Here is a 22,193-nt window from a genome sequence, read left to right as displayed (position 1 = left end):
TTTGTATTGTTCTTTTTTGTAGTGTTTAAATTGTTGGAAAAGTAATAAATATTATTTTTTAAAAAAGAGAAAAGAATGGAGGACGGACTTCGCCGGTGGCGCCCTGAATTTTGATCCTGTGTTTTGCTCGCCGACTCTTTGCACGTGTTGCAGACCTGCACGTCTGTAGATCAAACACGTGCAAGGTAGCGTATAGCGATCCCCTTCGTTTCCTCCTTTCCCCCATTCATAAAGTGCTTGACCAATCAACAAGCGCCCTTCCTGACAGCGCCCTCTTTCCTTTGGCGATCCGACGCGCGGGATCAGGAGAGGTTGCGAAACATCGCCCTCTAGCGACGACTGCGCTGGTACTGCAGCTGCCAAAGCAGGGAAGAGCGAAAGGGTTGCATTTGAGCGACCCTCGATTTAGTAGGAATCTTTAGAAATTCATAATAAATCATTCCAGGGACGGGTTTTGATCCTGCCAAGGTTGCTTATTCAGGGAAAAGGTGGCCATCCGAGGAGGGGCTTGGGGCTAAGCCTGGCATTGCCCTAATATCCAAAGCTTATGGTCACGTCCCCACCTGCCCTATTGCATAAGGGTTAAGCCCTCCATCCTGACTTTGGAGAGTCGGACACAAACCCATCCAGGAAACAATGTCCTCCTGGTCTCAGTGTACAGTGGTACTTCAGGTTACATACGCTTCAGGTTACAGACTCCGCTAACCCAGAAACAGTGCTTCAGGTTAAGAACTTTGCTTCAGGATAAGAACAGAAATCGGGCTTCGGTGAAGTGGCGGCAGCGGGAGGCCCCATTAGCTAAAGTGGTGCTTCAGGTTAAGAACAGACTCAGGTTAAGAATGGACCTCCAGAACGAATTACGTACTTAACCCGAGGTACCACTGTATTGGAATGCCTGGAAAGACAAAGGGGGGGGGGTACTTGACATGGTCTGGAAGGTCCGAGATGGCAGGTATTTCTCTTTATCTTACATTTTTGATTGACACGGCATCAGTTTTCACCCCAGTACCACACCTGTTCTATGCCATGTTCACGGCATGTGTGTGATGCTTCCAACAAGGTGTTGGGGGTAACCTGGAGAAACTTTTAAAAAGGAGGAGCCCCCATTGTTCGGGGCTTCTCTCTGCATCTTCTATGTTTTATTCGGGAGTCATTGTTATCAGAAAGTTTTTCTTGATGTTGGTTTGGAAGCTCCTTTCTTGTACCTTTACAATAATGTTCTAAATTTATATACATACAGTGGTACCTCGGGTTACAGACGCTTCAGGTTACAGACTCCACTAACCCAGAAATAGTACCTTGGGTTTAGAACGTTTCTTCAGGATGAGAACAGAAATCGTGCTCCGGCAGTGCAGCGGCAGCAGGAGGCCCCATTAGCTAAAGTGGTGCTTCAGGTTAAGAACAGTTTCAGGTTAAGAACGGACCTCCAGAACAAATTAAGTTCTTAACCCGAGGTACCACTGCATATATAAACCAATAGCAAAAGATTCAGATGACGTTAAAGAATGAGTTTATCAATCAGGTACCAATCAGAACAAAGTGAATGGTCATAAATAACGTCTCAACTGCGAAAAGAAGAATGGTTGGTGTAAACCCGAAACCAAGTTAATAATTGCATTTCAGTGGGTCTTCTGCTTTAGGTTTCATTCCAATCAAGGTGAAGACAACCCACACTACGCCACTGAAGAACACACACACACAAAAAGGGAACTTGTTAATTTAACATTTATTTCTATGAGGAGGAGTAATTCTGAGGGGTCAAACAAAGAAATAATAAAAAAAAGTGACAAAAAAGTTATTTTTATAATGACGAGTTTTGCGGCTCCCAGTTTTTTTTCCTTCGGAAACGGGTCCAAGTGGCTCTTTTTGTCGTAAATGTTGTCGACCCCTGCACTAGATTTAATGAACACTCATATCAGAGTGCCCTGTAAATGGATAGCCATAGTCTTTATATACTAACCTTTTATGCTCTTCCACATCCATTTAATGCTCTGAAACCCTTCTTTTAGCTTCTTTTAGACTTTTATATATACTTTGTGTTTTAATACTTTTTAGCTTTCCAAAACATTTTACAGATTGGAAATGACTGTACCCCACCCTACTGAATGCTGGTCTACCACCGTAATAAAGATTTGATTGATTGAAATGAAGTATCCTATAGTAATGCAGTGATTGGACACCAAAACAATATAATACAGGGTGATTCATAATGAAATATACAGTTTCCAGATCCTGTAAGACAGGCGCCGACACGGAAAACAGCTGCGAACCGTGAGGTAGATGTACTCATAAAGTGATGGAGGTGAGAGTGTGCGTGTCACGTGACTAGTCAGGCGAAATGGCTGTGTCTGCAGTGGAGAAGGCGTTTTGTGTTCGTGAACTGAGCAAAACGGAGTTTGTTGTGCAACGGCATTTGCAATTGTGATGTGTGTCGTGTGACAAAGGGTGCACACATAGAACACCTGTGATTGTTTCTAAAAAAAGTTAAACATTCCTCTATAATCTTGTTACAGATGACAAAAGATATTACATTCTTCTTTCTTGTAGTGTGTTGAAACTGTATACTTCATTATGAATCACCCTGTATAATATAATATAATATAATATAATATAATATAATATAATATAATATAATAAATATATCATACTTTTCCGTGTTTAAAACGAGGAAAATGGGATCCCTCCCATTTTCATAATATGGGATGTCTTATGCACGGAGGCATGTTCTACTACATGGTAAAATACAGTAATCTGTAATAGAATAATATAATGTAATATAATAGGTAAAGGTAAAGGGACCCCTGACCATTAGGTCCAGTCGTGGCCGACTCTGGGGTGGCGGTGCTCATCTCGCTGAATTGGCTGAGGGAACCAGCGTACAGCTTCCGGGTCATGTGGCTAGCATGGCTAAGCCACTTCTGGCGAACCAGAGCAGCGCACGGAAACGCCGTTTACCTTCCCGCTGGAGCAGTACCTATGTATCTATTTGCACTTTGACTTGCTTTTGAACTGCTAGGTTGGTAGGAGCAGGGACCGAGCAACGGGAGCTCACCCCGTCTTGGGGATTCAAACCGCCGACCTTCTGATCGGCAAGTCCTAGGCTCTGTGGTTTAACCCACAGCACCACCCGCGTCCCAATGTAATTATAATATAATATAATATAATATAATATAATATAATATAATATAATAATATACATTCCCCCAAATTAATATTTTATTACTAATTAATATTAGTAATAATAATTAAGTAAGTCAAGCCAGAGGCTCCTCCCAGCTTTGCCTTGCCCTGCCCAGTGGGAGTGACCCCTCCCCACTAAACCCCGCCCCGCCTCTCCCCGCTTTCCACTGCTGCCTTTCGTGACCCATTGCCTTCCCCAGCTCTACTCTCCCCACCTCCTTTCACAATGACTCTTCCAGATTGGCGTAGGCGGCCTGCCACTCCTGTGAGCGCCAGAGTTCCCTCTCCCTTCTCTTCCCGCTTGCCTCACCTGCCCCTAACCCTATTCCTTTTTTAAAAAAAATAATTTTTATTAAATTTCATATTTCCAAATTAAACACATCAAATCAATTAGTCCAAATTATAACAATACATATCATATAATCCAATTGTTTTCCAAATTGTAAATTTTTGTGGGGGGTACCCATGCTTCTTGATTGGCAGGAGTCCAATCCTCGAATATTTGTTCTGCTTCCATATTAAGAATGATGTTTCCAGTCTCTTCTTCTCAATACTTGTCATTACTCGTTTTCCTTTCCATTTTCCTCCGATATGCTCCGCAAGTGGGTTGAAAAAGACAGTCTTATTTGTATTTCTGTGTGGGCTTTGTGCTGCTCTCTCGTAAATCACTCTCCTCCAACAGTCCTTTCCGCTCGAGCAAGTAATCGCCATTTTTGTCGTTCCGATGAAATACAGTCTAGAAACTCGCTCTTTAGCTTTTCCGACCTGTTGCATCGTAAATTAGTCTTTTTGCAGGAGGGCTGCCCCTTCCAGTTCGCAATCTCCTTTAAAATAATATATCTTCGGCTCGCCCTCCCCAAGACCAACTCCAACAACACAGGTCTCTTATCAAGTTTCCATTCTTACTGCGTCACAAGAGAGAGCCCTTCTTCTTTCCAAATCCTTCACAGAGTAAAACCTTTAAGTTCATAATTATTCCCACACAATTCATTTTTAGTCCCTTTTGCAATTTATTTCTGTGACAGATCTTCAGAGGGAGGGTTATTAGTAATCACATAAAAAGGTAAAGGTAAAGGTACCCCTGCCCGTATGGGCCAGTCTTGACAGACTCTGGGGTTGTGCGCCCATCTCACTCAAGAGACCGAGGGCCAGCGCTGTCCGGAGACACTTCTGGGTCACGTGGCCAGCGTGACATCGCTGCTCTGGCCAGAGCCAGAGCCAGAGCCGCACACGGAAACGCCGTTTACCTTCCCGCTGGTAAGCGGTCCCTATTTATCTACTTGCACCCGGAGGTGCTTCCGAACTGCTAGGTTGGCAGGCGCTGGGACCGAGCAGCGGGAGCGCACCCCGCCGCAGGGATTCGAACCGCCGACCTTTCGATCGGCAAGCCCTAGGCGCTGAGGCTTTAACCCACAGCGCCACCTGCGTCCCTAAGTTCATAATTATTCCCACACAATTCATTTTTAGTCCCTTTTGCAATTTATTTCTGTGACAGATCTTCAGAGGGAGGGTTATTAGTAATCACATAGAGCAAAAGAAATAAAAAGTCATTTCCCCCCCTTAGTTCCGGCATTCCAGTCCACATACCATATTTGTAGTACTTTGATGTAATCTTCCTTCTCAGTCCGTCTCAGTCTTCTTCCTTTCAGTGGTAAAATTGTTAGCAGATAAAAACCTCCTGCCTCTCTTGAAGCATGTGCGTTATCTTTCCCAATTTTTTTCCTTTTAAGTAACGCAACTCGTTTCGCTCCTGGAAGCAGCTTCGGAGGAGTTCTGAGGCACGCCAAGGGTTGTGCACCTCCTTCTTCCGAACTCGGGGGTGATTTATGGCAACAGCAGGTGAAAACGGCAACTCTCCCCCCTGGAGAGATGAAGGGAGACTGATATACTCCCCATAATCAGCCTCTAATTACCTCGTGCGAGCTGGATAGATGTTAATATCCGCCATCTTCCAAGGCGCCCCCTAGCGGCCCCCCGCCCCTAACCCTATTCCTAACCCTGGTCAATGCAATAAAATTCATTGGATCCCAGTCACGGTTTGGCTAAGGTCAGTTGCTAGTCTTTGGAACAGGGAGCAGGGCTTACACAATACAGAAATTAAATCAACAGACTACGGAAGATGTCTTAAATGAATTTCTCAGTTTATTGATATACTAAAGCTTAGGAGAACGAAATGATGTGAAGTGAGCTTATGAATGATATCACATAAATGCGGGAAATGGAGCATAGAAAATTGAATACATAGAACTGGCATAACCAAACAGTATTGTGGAATATTAGAATTGATATGGTTAATAGGTAGTCATGACAAAGCAAACAGACTCAAAAACCTAACTCCTCTCCCTCCAGCCTATCTTGTTGTGAGATAAATATAAGTTCCCAAAACACAATTTTTAAAAAAGATAATAGTTTACAAACTAAGGGCAGTAGACCAGGACTCATTGTAGTCATGGGCAAAGCAAGGTAGCAAAACATTTCCTCCCATCTTATGGTTCATGTGAACAGGACTACACAAAACCTGGGCTAAGAAGGAACATAATCTCTTTCAGAGGTGGAGAAGGAGCAACATGGATGATCAGGTGTGTTTCCTTTAGGCACTTCTGTGCATTGGGAACATGGAATGTTTTAAGAATCAGATGTCCCCTTAATTTCTGGTTGTCAGGTGCTCCTTTGTATTCATATCAGGCCTCAGCACAATAATGTAGCACTTGGGAAGGAAGATGCAGCCCAGAAGCCCAGCACTGGAGGCCAACATAGAGAAGATCTGCACGGCCACCATGTACTTGCCCTTGGTGCTCAGGTAGGTGGGCACAAAAGACACCCAAACACTGCAGAAGACCAGCATGCTGAAGGTGATCAGCTTGGCTTCGTTGAAGGAGCCAGGCAGCTTCCTGGCTAGGAAAGCCACCGTGAAGCAGGTGGCAGCCAAGAAGCCCAGGTAGCCGAGGGCAACATAAAACATGGCCACAGACCCTTCGTTGCATTGCAGGATGATCTCTTCCACCTGGGAGCGCATGTCGGGCTCTGGGAATGGGGGAGAAGAGCCCAGCCAGATGGTGCAGATGAGAACTTGCCCCCCAGAACAGGAGATGACAATGGAGTTGGCCAGCCTCTTGCCCAGCCATCTCCTCAGCCTGTTCCCGGGCTTTGTGGCCAGGAAGGCCAGCACCACCGTGATGGTCTTTGCCAAGACAGAAGAAACAGCAACTGAGAAGATGATGCTGAAGGCCGTTTGTCGGAGAAGGCAGGTCTCTTTCCTTGGGCGCCCGATGAAGAGGAAGGAGGACCAAAAGGAAAGCAGGAGGGAGACGAGGAGGATGTAGGAGAGGTCCCGGTTGTTGGCTTTGACTATGGGAGTTTCCTTGTACTTAATGAAGATTCCCAACACAATGCCTGCTGTTAAGGACAAGAAGAGGGCAACGGAAGCTAAAAACATTCCTAAATATTCTTCATAAGCCAGGAAGGTGGTAATCTTGGGGACACATTGATCTCTGTCCTTGTTTGAATGGTGATCTTCTGAGCATTTGGTGCAATGTTCTGCATCTGGGGAAGAGAAAAAATGGCTGCAGCATCACTTACATCCCTAATGATCTATGCTCTATTACGTTTTGAGGAACTCTATTATGTTTTGAAGAAATCCTAGAGATTTCTTCCTTATGATCATTCCTTTCAACTCTCTTCCAGGATGTAATGAAGGCGATTTATCCTAAAGAAGTTGAGGAAGGAGCCCCTTTCCACAGTGTCTGCAGAATTCTCACAAAAAGTGTGTGAGACTGAATTTCTGCCCTGTGTTTACTCTCTCTAGAAATGCCTTCCCCCTTGGAGTCACCCACCTTCCTGGGCGGAGAAGGTCCCTTCTGCACACCGAGCACAAGCATAGCAGCAAATGGGCTTTCCTTCTAGAAACATCTTGGCATATCCAGGCTGACATCTTTCTGTACACCTGGAACGAGGCACAGCCTAACCAGAAAGACAAGAAGGTGCAAGAAAGAGGAACAGTTAGGTGTATTTGTGGGTATGTAATTCACTCATAGGGACGCGGGTGGCGCTGTGGGTTAAACCACAGAGCCTAGGACTTGCTGATCAGAAGGTCGGCGGTTTGAATCCCCACAACGGAACATGATTAGAGGGGACCGGTTGGTGGAAGGAATTCAGGTCGGAGCGAAACCATACAAACTTAAAGCTTTTGCAGATGACCTAGTTTTGACTCTGCAGGAGCCAGAATCTAGCACGAAAAGAGTGTTACAATTGATTCAAGACTCTGATCGGGTGGCGGGATTCAAATTAAACAAACAGAAAACTAAAGTGCTGGGGAAAAATTTGACAGATACAGAGTCAGAACGGTTTCAGAGAGAGACAGAACTAACTGTGGTTAAAAAAGTAAAGTACCTAGGGGTAAACATAACAGCAAAAAATCTGAGTCTTTTCAAGGATAATTATGAAAAATGTTGGTCAGAAATTAAGAGAGACTTAGAGAGTTGGACAAAATTGAAACTTTCTTTGTTAGGCCGAATTGCTACTATCAAGATGAATGTATTGCCAAAAATGTTGATTTTGTTTCAAACATTACAGATTGTGGACAAGATGGAGTGCTTCCGGAAGTGGCAGAGAGATATTTCTAAGTTTGTCTGGCAGGGCAAAAAGCCAAGAATCAAGTATAAGATATTAACTGATGCGAAAGAAAGAGGGGGCTTTGCCCTGCCAGACCTAAAGTTGTACTATGAGGCCGCAGCTTTCTGCTGGCTAAAAGATTGGCTACTTCTCGAGGACACTGATGTATTGGATCTGGAAGGTTTTAACAATGCTTTTGGTTGGCATGCATATTTATGGTATGACAAGGTTAAGATCAATAAGGCCTTTAAGAACCATATTGTTAGAAAAGCAGTGTTTAATGTCTGGACAAAATACAAAGACTTACTGGAAAATAAAACTCCAAGGTGGCTTTCACCGCTGGAAGCTAAGGCCCGAAAAAGACCCAATATGGAGGCCAAATGGCCAAAATATTGGGAAATATTAGAAAAAGATGGAGACAATTGGAAATTGCAGAGTTTGGAGAAAATTAAGGACAAAGTGCGAGACTGGTTACATTACGCTCAGATTAATGAAGTTTTTAAAAATGACAAAAAGTTAGGGTTCCGGGTGGAGAAATCGAAATTGGAAACAGAACTGTTAGAACCTAAGACTAAGATACTTTCAAGAATGTACAACCTGCTGTTAAAATGGAATACACAAGATGAAATGGTTAAATCGGCTATGATAAAGTGGGCACAGGACATTGGGCACAACATTATGTTTGAGGACTGGGAAAGGTTGTGGACCATTGGGTTGAACTTCACTGCATGTAATGCTTTGAAGGAAAATGTAATGAAAATGATATATAGATGGTACATGACCCCAGTTAAACTTGCCAAAATATACCATTTGTCTGATAACAAATGTTGGAAATGTAAAGAAAATGAAGGAACATTCTTTCACCTCTGGTGGACTTGCCCTAGAGTGAAGGCTTTCTGGGAAATGATATATAATGAGCTGAAAAAGGTATTTAAGTATACCTTCACTAAGAAACCAGAGGCCTTCCTTTTGGGTATTGTCGACCAGAAGGTGTTAAAGAAGGACTGAACATTTTTTATGTATGCAACAACAGCAGCAAGGATACTTATCGCTAAGCACTGGAAAACCCAAGATCTACCCACACTGGAAGAGTGGCAGATGCAGCTGATAGACTATATGGAACTAGCCGAGATGACTGGCAGAATCCGAGACCTGGGAGAAGAGAAGGTTGAAGAAGACTGGAAGAAATTTAAGATTTATTTTAAAAAGTATTGTAATTTGGTTGAATGTTAAGAAGGATGCTAGATCATAAATAATTGACCACCACTAAATTAGATGGAATTAGGATGATAAGTAGATCGAGGAAAATATAAATCATTTGGAGAACGATTAGATTATGTTTAAAAGAATGGGACCTAAGAATTTAAATAAGATGATAATTTGCTGGTTAAAATTTAAGACGATGTAAGTGGGAGCGGGAGATGTGAGGGAGTCCAAAGAGGTTTTGAAAATATGTGATGATATATGCTATATTGTTGATTATTTTTGCATTTGTATTTAAAAAATCTTAATAAACATTTATATATATATATATATATATATATATATATATATATATATATATAAATGAATCCCCACAACGGGGTGAGCTCCCGTTGCTCGGTCCCTGCTCTTGCCAACCTAGCAGTTCAAGAGCACGTCAAAAGTGCAAGTAGATAAATAGGTACCGCTCCGTCGGGAAGGTAAACGGCGTTTCCGTGCACTGCTCTGATTCACCAGTCATGCTGCCCACATGACCCAGAAGCTGTACGCCGGCTCCCTTGGCCAATAAAGCAAGATGAGCACCGCAACCCCAGAGTCGGCCACGACCGGACCTAATGGTCAGTGGTCCCATTAAAGGTAAAGGTAAAGGGACCCCTGACCATTAGGTCCAGTCGTGACTGACTCTGAGGATACGGCGCTCATCTTGCTTTATTGGCCAAGGGAGCCGACGTACAGCTTCCGGGTCATGTGGCCAGCAGGACTAAGCCGCTTCTGGCGAACCAGAGCAGCGCACGGAGACGCTGTTTACCTTCCCGTCGGAGCGGTACCTATTTATATACTTGCACTTTTACGTGCTTTCAAACTGCTAGGTTGGCAGGAGCAGGGACCGAGCAATGGGAGCTCACCCCATCTCGGGGATTCAAACCGCTGACTTTCTGATCAGCAAGTCCTAGGCTCTGTGGTTTAACCCACAGCGCCACCCGCGTCCCGTTAGCTTTACCTTAATTCACACATAGAGTGAATTCAAACAGATATCTGGACTGCAGCATTTGACCCCCTCATCAGGGTCCTTTCAACCCCCCGCTGACCATTGGGGCGACCAGAATATCTTGTTCTTCATAATTAGTTCAGGACAACTGAGGTTTGCGCCACAGAACTCTCTTTCCTCTTCTCCGTTTACCTGCTTCCCTGCTTAATAAATCTTAAAAGAAAATGGCAATGGAGTCTGAAACGTGATTTCCCCAAAGTTCAGGATTCTGATAAACTCTCAGTCACTAATTAAGACAAATTTAATATGACTTTTCCAAATATTGGTTTCCCTCACTCTGTTCTTGAGGCATGCAAGGTTTCCTCTTGTCGCTGATCTATTTCCCTACTTATTTCTAGTTCACATGCCATTCCTTAACATTAACCTTACTTTACAATAGGGGTATTTATTTAACTTCTCTTCCTTCAGCAACAGCTGTGCACTTCTCAATTCCTTTTTTTTTTTTAAATAGATTTTTATTAGGATTTTTTTAAGAAGGTTACAGAAAGAAAAGAAAAAATATAAGTAACAATCAAAAAAGAAAAAGAAAGAACAATACATATAAAACAAACATCATCCAAAAACAGAAAAGAGAAAAAAACACCAAATCAAACCTTTACATCACTTGCTTTCATTCACTTACTTCCTTGACCTCCTCACACCTCCCTTTTTTGTATTCTAGTTCAATTAGATATTTCAGCAAATCCTTTCCAGCTTAGTTTTTATCTTAATAATTTATCTTAATATATTGTAATTTTGCATTCTCTTCTTTCACCAATTCATTTTTACTTAATCCTTTATATCTTTTCTGCTAAAACCACATAATTTTATTCCAACATCTTTCTAACATTCCTTAATTTTACAATATTTCTGAAGATAAACTTTAAATTTTTTCCAATCTTCTTCCACCAACTCTTCTCCTTGGTCTCGGATTCTGCCAATAGTTTAAGATTTGCAACATCTATGTAATGGTTGTAAGGGGGTTACTTGTGCATAAGTTGCCTTCAGTTTTAGTAGTATTGCCTGGCCAACCATGCCTTGGCTGACAGCTCACACTCCGTGACCGGTCAGTCACTTGCAGAATCCGTCAGTGGGTGTTTCTTGAACCTCTTCCAGCATAAGAGCTGTTTGACGCCTAGTCTCCTCCTACTTTCCCTGCGCGTAACTCGTCTGCGCAAGTACGGGGAAGGCAGGGGCGTGTCAGCGCTCTCTCCACTAGTCTCTGGTGAAGGGTCTTGGAGAGCTGTCTCCACTTCCTCCATCTCCCCCTCTTCTCTACTGGTGTTACGCTGAATTCCTTCCCCCCTGCTGGTCCCCTCTCCAGCATCGCTCTGGAGCCCTGCCTCCGCTTCTCGCTCTGATGTCAGTTCCCTGACAATCTACAAGTGAGCTTACTCCACAAATTAAAAAATCCACTATAAATCAGTAATTATCATTTCTAAAATAAATTACTTTCCATCTTTCTGCATGTATGAAAGCCCAATAGTTCACTTTTACTAGGGGCTTTCCCTTTTCTTCTTATCTACGTAGTCCATTCGGTTAAAGATTCTGTCCAGAATTCTTAATTCTCAGTCTGGCTCGGAAATAGATGGTGTGTTTTCTAAGGACCTCTGGGCTCTATCCTTTCCTTGAGCACCCCAACTTCCCCTCCTATCTCAGCTGCTGTGGAAAGAAGGAGTGGTGGTTGCAGCTGTTATAAATGGTCAAGACACCATTGGTCAACCTGATATGGTCATTTTGCAGAGGTTGTTTAAGGAAAAACATAATAAGGATTTCCTGGCCTTTTCCCTCCCCGATTTACCCTACCTTATTGAATTTCTTGGGCCACTCAATGGCTTCTGGGTTAATGGTGAAATTTATGCCAGCAGACGTCTCTCTCCTTATATTCCCAATTTTCACAATGACACGAGACTTATTGGGAAACATCACCCAGTTCACAATATCAAACTCCGCTGGCAGCTCCCAGTTCTCATCCAAGCACAGGCTGCCTCTGGAAGTATTCAGACACCGGATTTCTGTTAAGAAAGGGTGAAGCTGGAATGGCAGGGGGAAACACTAGCATTAAGAAACTGGGAAGCCAAGATGGATATCTTAGTCCTACTCACTTCAACCTCTTCTGATTTGGGGCCTGCGTGTATCTCATGTAGACTGAAATTCCTATTCAGCCATTTTTATTACTACAGACCCTGCAAGTGCCCCAATTTTCCAGGGATGTCCCTGAATTAGAGACAGTTTTTCATTTGATCCTGGAATGTCCCACTTTTCCTTAGAATGTCCCTTTGTTCATTGGAGAAATGTTGGCGGATGTGGAGTTATCCAACCCGCAAGCCGTCCAGTTCTGTATCGGAAATTTTAATATGTTTAATATTTTAGTATGAATTTCTTTATTTTGGGAGCTGCCCAGAGTGCTGAGGCAACCCAAAAAGATGTGTGGGGTATAAACAGTGATATATTTCTAGCAAAAAAGGTGCCGAAACTCACCAGGAATACCTCCCGCTGCCAATGGCAACGGTACCCACCTGAAAGGTGCCAGAACTGAGTTTGAGTGAGTCCCAAGCCCCAGAAAAAAAGCCCTGGGTATCTACAGTAAGATTATCATTATGGAATGGGATGTCCCTATTTTTATCAGAGAAATGTTGGGCGGTATGCTACTAATACTAATACTAATAGTAACTATGATATTTTACAGGTATATCCCCAGTCAGGATCAGCATCTGTGTAGACTGCAGGTTGCAAAAGGGGGAAGAAAATACCTGCCACGGCTGTAGCCTTTGGGGTCCCCATTGCTCTCCTTCCTCCCCCATCAGCCTCTTCTGGGATCTAGATGAAAGTGAAGCATGCAAGGCCTGAGCCACAGCTTGAACATGGATGTAAGTGCCATAGCTGTCTTGGGACAGGGCACTGTCACACTCTTCTTGGGGCAATGGCTGCAGTTTCTCTTCCTCTCTGCATCTTACCCTGCCTTTCACGGACAACAGATGCTTTGAATATGAACACTGAAATGCTTGATTGAAATAATCCACAATACTGGTCTGCGATTTATAGTTGTCACCTTTGCTGCTCCTTATTCCAGTCTGAATTGCAAAGGACAGAGAACCATGGATGTACTGGAATAAAATTGGAGGGATGTGAAAGCCAGTTCTGATTTCTAGCAAAGTTGTTGTGATCCAGACTTTTGCCCCTATTTCCTTCTCATATAAAATGTTTATTGACAGGGGTAGAAGGATGCCCATTACATTGGTTACATAGTAAAAAAATACCCCAACTTGTCTCCATAGGAAAAAAGGTTCCCCAGGCCTGATAAATTGATCTGGATCATTTTCTGGTACTCTTTTTGATAAAGCAATGCAGATCCCTCTGCTGAGCATCAGAGGTTTCACAGCGCTCACAAATCCTTCTCCACTGTCATTGTCTGGAGTGAAGAGGCCAATCCACGTCCATCCAAAATGCAGGAGCAATTCAACAATCCCCTGGTACTCACTTTCCTCTTTGGGAGTCATCCGGTAGACAAAAGGGAACAGGGTTTTACCTTCGAGAACCTGGGTAGTGAAGCCATAACTGATCTAGCAAGGAAAGCAAAAGATCACCAATTTATTTTACTTTCATCATAACGGGTATTTAATCATATGAAATGACTGATATCTAAATCTCTGCTGGCTCAGGCTGATGGGAGTTTTAGTCTGAAACATCTGGAGGTGTCAAGTTGGTGAAGGCTCAGTTTTGAAGAAGGGATGTTGGATCCATAGCTCAGGATTTTCCCGTTTTGAAAAATATCCCCACTTGACCCCTCCAAAGAGAAAGCAGAATTTTACGCAGTCAAAATTCTCTGTGCTTCCATGCTCTCCCACTACTTACCTGTGGGATTTTGTAGATGCCTGACAAGGCTGAAATCACTCTTGAGATGAAAGTGTTGCCTCCTTCAAGAACAGCCAGCAGGTGATTCTGTTCTCCACAGTGATAATTGGGAATATTGCATCCACTGCCTGCAAGCAGCTCTAGCATGGCGTCCGAAGTTATCCTTGCATCGAAATAGTTCTCATAGATGTTGTAGCCCAGGGTGATGTTGGGTAACAGCCTGAGATCCTGGTTGATCTCTAGGATGGTGAACAGGAAAGACAACATGTGCCAGTAGAACCTAGCTGGCTCCCTGCAATAAATGAATTCTTTAAAGAGAGTGAAACTGGCATTCATATTAATGGGGTTGGGGACATTATATGATCCACAAAGATTAATATTTGTTTGTTTCTTTGTTTATCCATCCTTTTGCATTGACATCAAACCTTTTCCTGTCTAGCATAAAATAAAAATTTGGAAATCTCTGCTCCATAACTGGAGCTTTGATGCAAACAGCACATAGAGCTGTTCAACAGTGGAACAGACTCCCTCCGAAGGTGACCATGTGTCATGGATGCTTCAGGTGAGATTCCTCCGGGTCCCTTCCATCTCTACAGCTCTATGATTCTTTTCTACTATGGTTTTATGAGTAAGAAATGAAAGCGCCGCTCAAAAATTTTGATATACTGGGAAGTTGCTGCAAGGGCTGCTTTTCTTGCAGTGGTCTTTGGCTTCTTCCAAGGGGCTAGACTATAGGTAGATAAGAGACAATTTTATTGATGGAAGAGAAGCACCAAATACCTCAGTCCCCTTTTAGTTACATATGGGGCCTGGTGGCTTGCAGGTTTGACTGTGTGGTAAAATTATAATTTTGTCCATATTCTGGATCAGAATCTACACGAATGAGCACACCTCCCTTTACTAGAATCTTTTACTAGACACCCCTTCCCAGCTCCCAGCTCCTCCAACAGCAAGCCCAATGGTCAGGGCAGGGTAGTCCTGCAACACCAGCCCTTGGCTCCCCAGCCCTGAGAAAGGGGCTCTTTCCTTGATAAATAGGAACCATTAAAAGGACTGGAGGACCATGAAAACATCTGCATATAAGTACATACACTGCATATAAGTACATACACAGTCCTGGCGAAGGGTGTCTGAGAAAAGTTGTATGGCGTTTCCTCAACAAAGCGTTTTGGAGAGATGATCCCACTGATGAGAAAGTGTCCAGGCCAGTAGTAATTGCGAGCAGCCATTTCATCCCTGACCAGATTCAAGGGGCATTTCGCCTTGTGGTTCCCGCAGACTCCAAAGGGCATCATGAGCAGCAGAAGCAGCAACAGAAGGAGCAAGGATCTCATTCTGGCTCTGCCTCCTCCTCCTCTTACCTGCCAAGGAGGCAAAGCAGAAGAACCCAAAGACTCTTGCAAGGCCAGACTGGGTGGGCTTTCCCAATCTGGGTGGTTTTCAACTCTACCTTCAGAGCTCAGAAACACAAGGCAGGCACACCCCTCTTTCGCCACCTCTGCATCTTCACTCAGTCTGTCTCCAACACAGGAAATATTCTCGGCACCAACTTTTTCTTTCGCAGTCACAGCGCTATTAATATTGTCATGCTGCTGTTGCTTTCCGAGCCTCATGCAATCTACAGAAATATCTCCTGAGCTTTCACCAGATGAGATGACTATAATTTTGATTATTCCAAGTGGGATAAGTTTCATCACAATAACTTAATGGAGTCTTGAATGGCTCAAGCAGCAGGTGCAGAGCTGGAGAAAAACATGGTGCACAGAAGTCAAGGGGTGTGTTTGGAAGTTGGAACTTTGGCCTGAACTTTGCTCAAGACCACAAAGAAGGAGCTGGATCCGACCATGGACTCTCCTTCCTTGGACGTTTTGAAGCAGAGGTTGGATGGCTATCTGTTGGGATTCTTTTGCTGAGATTCCTGCATTACAGAGGGTTGGACTAGACGACCTTGGGGTCCCTTTCCAAGTCTCCCATTCTATGATTCATTGGGGAGTTTTAAGAAGAGGTGCGAGAGTCAGGTATGGACAACAGCCAGATGAAGAAGTTCTAGCGTCGTATCCCAAGCATCCAAACCCTTTTAAAATGTAGTTTTTTGGGGAGGGCAGAGGCTGTTATTGGGTAGTAGTTTTTTATTTTGATTATATATGTAATGGGATGTGGGGTTGCTTGTGCGTAAATCGCAAACTGCTCCAAGCTGAGTAGTTTGGTCAAACTTTTCCCCAGCTGGACAGCCCTTCCTCCGTGGCTGTCTCAATCACTGGCAGAATCCGTCAGTGGGCGTTTCCTGAACTTTTTCCAACATAAAAGCTCTTTGACACCAAGTCGACGCCTCGCCTCCCTGCGCGGAAGCCTTCTGCGCAGAGTGGGCGTCCCAAGCGGAGGCTCTGTGCTCTCCCCGCTGGTCTCGCTGGAACAGTCTCGAAGCCTTCCCTCCGAAGCTCCCTCCACCTCCCCTTTCTTCCTAGCGTAACGCCTTTCTCCTTCCCCAGCGGAAGTGAGCTCTCTCTCCCTACTGGGTCCTTCTCCTGCATCGCTGCTGCGCCTTACCTCCTCTCCTGTCTCCGATGGCAGTTCCCTGACATATATATTGTGGTTTTATATTTTGATTTTGCTCTCTGAACCACCCTGAGGCCTCCAGGCATAGTAAATAAATATGAAGGAATAAATGGAGAATGCTGAGAATCCTCAGTACTGTGAACGGGATACATGGTGGTGGGATCTTGCTTCCTGGAGGCTGCTAGAGACAGAGACTGGTGGAGCCTGCGATGGGAAGGGTTTTCTCAAGCCCACCCTCTGGCCACTTTGGGTGGGTCTGGGCTGCTTGATTCCTGAAGCTCTCTTCTGGTTCTCTCCCTGAAGGGAAGTAGCGCCTTGGTGGCTTCAAAGCCACTTCAAGCGAATTTCCACCCCATCTTTGAAAGGCTTCTCCAACAGAGGGAAGCTCTCTGGGGTTGGTTGAGCGGAGAAAGGTTGCTCTGAACTTTCGACTCTCCCTTCCCCTTTGACATGTTTGGGGAAGGTGAGCTTCTGTTGCACATGGAGCCAACTTGCTCCTCGTCTTTCAGCAGAAACTTCTCTACTTGTAAACAATTGAGTGTGCAGAAGCCAGGTGTGACAGAAAAGTTGGTTCCATAAGTATTTCTTTTTTACTTTTATCTGCTGCCAGCAAATGGTGAAAGAACGGCAGCCTCTTATTGGCTGAGTTTCCAGGAGGGAGAGTTTAAAAAGAGAGGCGTTGGAGGGAGACAGGGAGTTGGGCTGTTGAGGGTGGTGTGGTTGGTTGAGTGGAGCTGGTTGAGGAAGGAGGTTGGGAGTTAGATAGCGAGATAGGATCTGAGTCAGGTTGAAATACAACGAGTGTTGAGGAGGCAGAGATGGTTCTGGAGAGAACGTCCACTCCACTGTACAGTGAAGGACTGAGTGTAGTGTCTGAGTGTAGTGTCCTGCGGGAGTAATAGGACTAGATCTTCCTGGGAGACTGAGGGTGAGACAGAAGTAGGGGCTGAGGTCTACTTAGGTCTCAAACTCGTCTGGAGGGGAGAGACTCTGCTGAGGAAAGAAGAGACTTCCAAAACCCAGTGAAGGAAGGGTGTGTGTGGTGAACCCTTAAGACTAATGCTTTAAAAGAAAATATTATGAAAATGATCTATCGGTGGTACATGACCCCAGTCAAGCTTGCAAAAATTTACCACTTGCCTAACAATAAGTGTTGGAAATGTAATGAGACTGAAGGCACTTTTTACCACCTTTGGTGGACCTGCCCAAAGGTTAAAGCTTTCTGGGAAATGATCTATAATGAAATTAAGAAGGTCCTTAAGTGGACTTTTCCTAAGAAACCAGAGGCTTTTCTCTTGGGCATGGTTGGCCAATTGGTGTTAAAGAAGGACAGGATTTTCTTTATGTATGCCACTACAGCAGCAAGAATTCTACTGGCAAAGTATTGGAAGATGCAAGAACTACCTACTCTGGAAGAATGGCAAACAAAGGTGATCGACTTTATGGGACTGGCCGAGATGACGGGCAGAATCCGTGACCAGGGGAAAGAGACAGTGGAAGAGGACTGGAAGAAATTTAAAATATATCTTAAAAACAATTGTAAAACTGAGGAATGTTAAGATGTCAGGGGGTAAGAGGTAAAGAATTGCAGCAGTAATTAAAAAACTAAAGGAAACTTTATGAAAGGGAATTAAGACAATGGACCTAAGGGTTGCTAAAGAATCATTAAACAAGGATGCAGGGATGGGGAGGTATGGGGAAGTCAAAAGAAAGAAGGGTATGAAATGAGGAATTTAAAGTTACATGGGTTTAATTGTTATGTGCCTTGTTTGCTCTTTGTTTTTCTTCTGTTTGTTTTGTTGTATTTTTATTACTTGTGTGAAAAACCAATAAAAATTAATTTAAAAAAAAAGAAAAAAAAAGACTATTACTGAAAGTCCGTCCTGGGTTTGTTAAAGGGGTGGGTAACTGAAGGAAAAGAGGGACGCGGGTGGTGCTGTGGTCTAAACCACAGAGCCTAGGGCTTGCCTAGGTCGGTGGTTCGAATCCCCGCGACGGGGTGAGCTCTCGTTGCTCGGTTCCTGCTCCTGCCAACCTAGCAGTTTGAAAGCACGTCAAAGTGCAAGTAGATAAATAGGTACTTCTTCAGTGGGAAGGCAAATGGTGTTTCCGTGCACTGCTCTAGTTCACCAGAAGCGGCTTAGTCATGCTGGCCACATGACCCAGACAAAGGCTGGCTCCATTGGCCAAGCGAGATGAGTGCCGCAACCCCAGAGTCGTCCGCGAATGGACTTAACTGTTAGGGGTCCCTTTACACTTAACTGAAGGAAAGTACCGCCTTAGAAAGGAACCAAACAATAAAGCTGAAACCTGTGAAAATGAATTAAACTAGCGTATTATTGTTGAAGTATCCTAAGTTTCTCCACTTGTATTATACTACCTTGTTTTAAAATAAATATTTATTGTTATTTTAAAAACATCTGCTTGAGACTCCAGCTCACTGGTTATCCCCCACACCCAGGTCCCCTACAGAATACTCTGGGATAGTTAGCATTGGTTTTAAGCGTGGTTCAGTGAGGTGGGGGCAATAAATGTAAGAAAAAGCAGGCACATTGAGGCGCCAAGCTTGTTGCACCAGGCTAGCATTCTAGCAGTTTTATTATTCTTTATCCATTTATTTATTAATATTTACTTCTTATTTACTTACTCATTTCATCTCTTGCATAAAATCCACGTACCACAGGGTTAGGCCAATAACTCCCAAAGCGCTTTATGTAAAGATAAGGCATAAAAAAGTTTACAAACTTACTTCAGAACATACAAAAAGTTAAAATAATAAAACAAACTCAAATTACCTCAACTTCCTAAGAATCTGGGTGGATCCTTAATAAAAATATATTTTTAAAAACAATAAATTTAATAAAGTCTCCATAGAGATTACAAAACACCTTTCTTCTTATACAACTGGTAAAAATAAATACATAATTTTTTCTTGAGTCCGCACCTCTCCTTTCTCGATGTTTGTTTTTATTACTCCTTTTTATCAGATGTTTTAAAATATATATGCTTTTATTATGTAAGCCCTGATGTCGTATTTCAATAATCCTCTGCCTTTGACTTCATGCATGGATGTTAGTTTGACAGATAATATATCAATGGTCTCCATTCTTCCTTAAACAATCCATCTTTTTGTCCTCTTAGTTTAGCAGGTAATTTCACCATTTCACCAGTATATATATATATATATATATTTAAATAATATTTATTAAAATTTTCCAGAATAAAAAAGAAAGATAGAAAAAAAGAAAAGACAAATATAGTTTACACTTAGTTTCAGTAACATCTTTCCCGGACTTCCCCCCCCCCTCCCCCTCTTGTATTCCATTTCCCTTAAGTTAATTCCACAAATTCTTACCCCAAATTTTAAAACCTTATTTGTAATTTTAAATAACCCATTTATTCCAGATTAATTTATCTTATTTATCTTAATTAACCATTTCTCCTTATATTTTATATAATTCCCTAAAATCGACCCCATTTCCCTTCCACAAATTCCCCTATTTTCAAACAACAGACAAGAAAAAAGAAAAGAAAGAAAAAATATGTAATTTTACAGCCTTTGGATTCCAAATCTCTCTCTCCCCCCCCCCCCATTCCCCGGTTCCGATCCCCAAAGTTCATCCATTGTCTACTGCCAGCCTGGTGCATCCACGTCTATATCTCAGCTCCACTTTGCCGTCTTTTGATAGCTTTTAATTTCAGAAAGTCCAATCTCGGAGAAACTCTCAAAAAAAAATCATTGTTCTTCCATCCAGACCTCTATATTTAAGAGTCTAACTCAAATTCTGTTTCATGATCCTTTTAAAGTCTGGATGTTCCAAATGCTCCGGCTTCAAATTTGGTCCAGCTCTTATTCCTCAGGTTGCTTTTTCCTGTTCTGCTGCAGAAACCTTCTAATTCAGAAACTTCTTGTTCTCTACAGAGGCTTTTGTTATTCAGGAACATAACTTGCGTCAAGTCCCTTCCTTTCTTCAATAGATAAATCCATTGTCTCCTTTAGTATAGAAACCTCTGTAGACAAAATAATGCTTCGTTTTTGCAGCTTTCCCAAGAGATAACAGATCCTGCTCAAATTCATACTATTTTTCCACTTGCTGCTACTGTTGCAATGTCCCAGCTTCCCTCTAGAGGGAATATGGTAACTTAATTTCTTTCAAGATCAAACCCAAAAGTCAAATAACTTGTTGCCTTTATTTCCAATAATTTATGTCCAACTTGTAACAAATCTAACCAGCAAAGCCATCGTAACAAAGTTCTCTTTTATTTTCCTGCTTTGACAGCTATTTTGACAGCTGTCAAAGTTTCTGTGTCTCTTCACCAGTCTCTCATAGCGGATCGTTCCCGGTTCCCGGGGGGGTTGCACTTTAGTTCCCACAAATCAGTCTTCTCCTCCAGCACAATTATTGTAATTTCCCTTCGTGAAGTTAAATTTTTTTTCAGGTAAGCAAGTTCATCTCTCGATCTTAGTTGTCAAATCCTTGCGTTAAGCCATCTACAACGGGGGGCGGGGGGGTCGGACTTCCTTTTTACATCCCCCCGCTCGCTCCAAATTCATAGATCAAATTTCCCTTTTAAGTCCAATAAATTTACTCACGGGTTGTTCTTTTTAGTCCAAATCCGAAATTTCCAAAGAAGAAGTCATTGCTCTCCGCCGAATGGCATGCGGCTTCACTAGGCAGGGGAAGCAGTGGACTCATAGCACCCCCCCCCCCCGTCACCCGCTCCGCAGCCTTTAAAAAGGCTCCTTCGCGGGTCGGGGGGCGCAAACGGTGCCCGCCGAGTCACCAAGTCCATGGGCATCTCCGCCCATGGTTTTTGAGGGTCCCCGCGTCGCCGGCGCGGCAGGACCCGACCCCTACCCAGCAGACTCCCTCCGGAGCTCGGAGGGAGTCCGCCATTCGGCGATGGTGCCGACCACCATTTCACCAGTATATTCCCCCAGTTTCATAAGCCATTCCTCTTTGGTGGGGAACTCTTTCCATTTCTGTACATATAAAGTTCTAGCTGCTGTGGTTGCAGACATACATAAACTAGTCAGCTTTCTCTGGACCTTTATTTATTAATTATTAATTTTATATTGCGCCCTTCACTGGAATTCTACAGGTTGAATTGCTATAAGACTGAGAGCTTAGTGACCTTTCCACCAATTTGAAGTGTTGAAAGTTTAAGTAGGATGCAATCTTGGCTAATTAACCTATTCTAAATGCTTCATCAGTGGCTGTTCTGCCAATTATTTTCACTTCCCATCTGATCTTGGTTTTGCTCTATAAATGGGGACCTGAATGGGAGGAACCTGAGATGGAGGAGGAGTTGGCCTCTCGCTCTTCCTTCCTGACTGAGCATAAGATGCCTCCTCTGAAAAGGTTTGGCAGGCAGGGAATACAACTATCTGGCATTGTCTCATTGCTTCCCTCCAATGCTAAACTTGTTGCTGGCTCACTCGTAATCTGGTGATCCACTCAACATCAGTGCACAATGTGTCATATCCTGGACAACGCAATAAAATCCATTGTACTCCAGTCAAGGCTTTGCTAAGGTCAGCTGCTACTCTTTGGAACAGGGAGCCGAGCTTACACAATACAGAAATTAAACCAACAAACGACAGAAGAGAACTTAAATGAATTTCTCAATTTATTAATATACAAAGTTAAGGAGAATGGAATGATGTGAAGTGAACTTCTAAATGATACAGCATAGTTGTAGAAAATGGAGCACAGGTCTTTGAATATCTAGAAATGACATAACTAGAATGTATTGTTGA

At 43.2% G+C, this 22,193-nt stretch overlaps 2 protein-coding genes across 9 annotated transcripts in view; one reads left to right on the top strand and one right to left on the bottom strand.

The window, feature by feature from the left end:
* Positions 1–1,321: 1,321 nt before the first annotated feature.
* LOC307207131 (vomeronasal type-2 receptor 26-like) overlaps positions 1,322–22,193 on the top strand; it is a 63,007-nt gene continuing 42,135 nt past the window's right edge. For 3 of the 8 annotated variants that reach the window (XR_013834571.1, XR_013834573.1, XR_013834574.1), the window contains exons 1-2: positions 12,793–12,891; positions 14,316–14,438. The gene's annotated coding sequence lies outside the window, so the exon portion shown is untranslated. Of the gene's footprint in view, positions 1,455–5,159; positions 5,760–12,792; positions 12,892–14,315; positions 14,439–15,120; positions 15,899–21,364; positions 21,969–22,193 lie in introns of those variants that run through there. The other 5 variants (XR_013834576.1, XR_013834577.1, XR_013834567.1 and 2 more) reach the window with 5 other exon arrangements.
* LOC307206980 (vomeronasal type-2 receptor 26-like) lies at positions 5,429–14,320 on the bottom strand. The gene is made up of 5 exons (XM_079960545.1): positions 13,877–14,320; positions 12,775–13,584; positions 11,828–12,055; positions 7,014–7,140; positions 5,429–6,723 (listed from the first exon to the last, which is right to left on the bottom strand). The coding sequence occupies exons 1-5, from the start codon at positions 14,210–14,212 to the stop codon at positions 5,825–5,827; spliced, it is 2,400 nt and encodes a 799-aa protein (XP_079816671.1). The 5' UTR covers positions 14,213–14,320; the 3' UTR covers positions 5,429–5,824.

Source organism: Podarcis cretensis, assembly GCF_951804945.1.
Source record: "Podarcis cretensis genome assembly, chromosome: 18".
Taxonomy (NCBI): domain Eukaryota; kingdom Metazoa; phylum Chordata; class Lepidosauria; order Squamata; family Lacertidae; genus Podarcis; species Podarcis cretensis.
This window is presented reverse-complemented; position numbering and strand designations above follow the sequence as displayed.

Excerpts from the sequence above, each read along its gene's own strand:
- LOC307206980 (XM_079960545.1), bottom strand. The coding sequence starts at position 14,212 with ATGAATGCCAGTTTCACTCTCTTTAAAGAATTCATTTATTGCAGGGAG. Across the intron at positions 7,141-11,827 it reads GGCCCAAGAAATTCAATAAG|GCTGTGCCTCGTTCCAGGTG; the intron begins GTAGGGTAAATC and ends CTTTCTGGTTAG. Across the intron at positions 6,724-7,013 it reads GACCTTCTCCGCCCAGGAAG|ATGCAGAACATTGCACCAAA; the intron begins GTGGGTGACTCC and ends TCTCTTCCCCAG.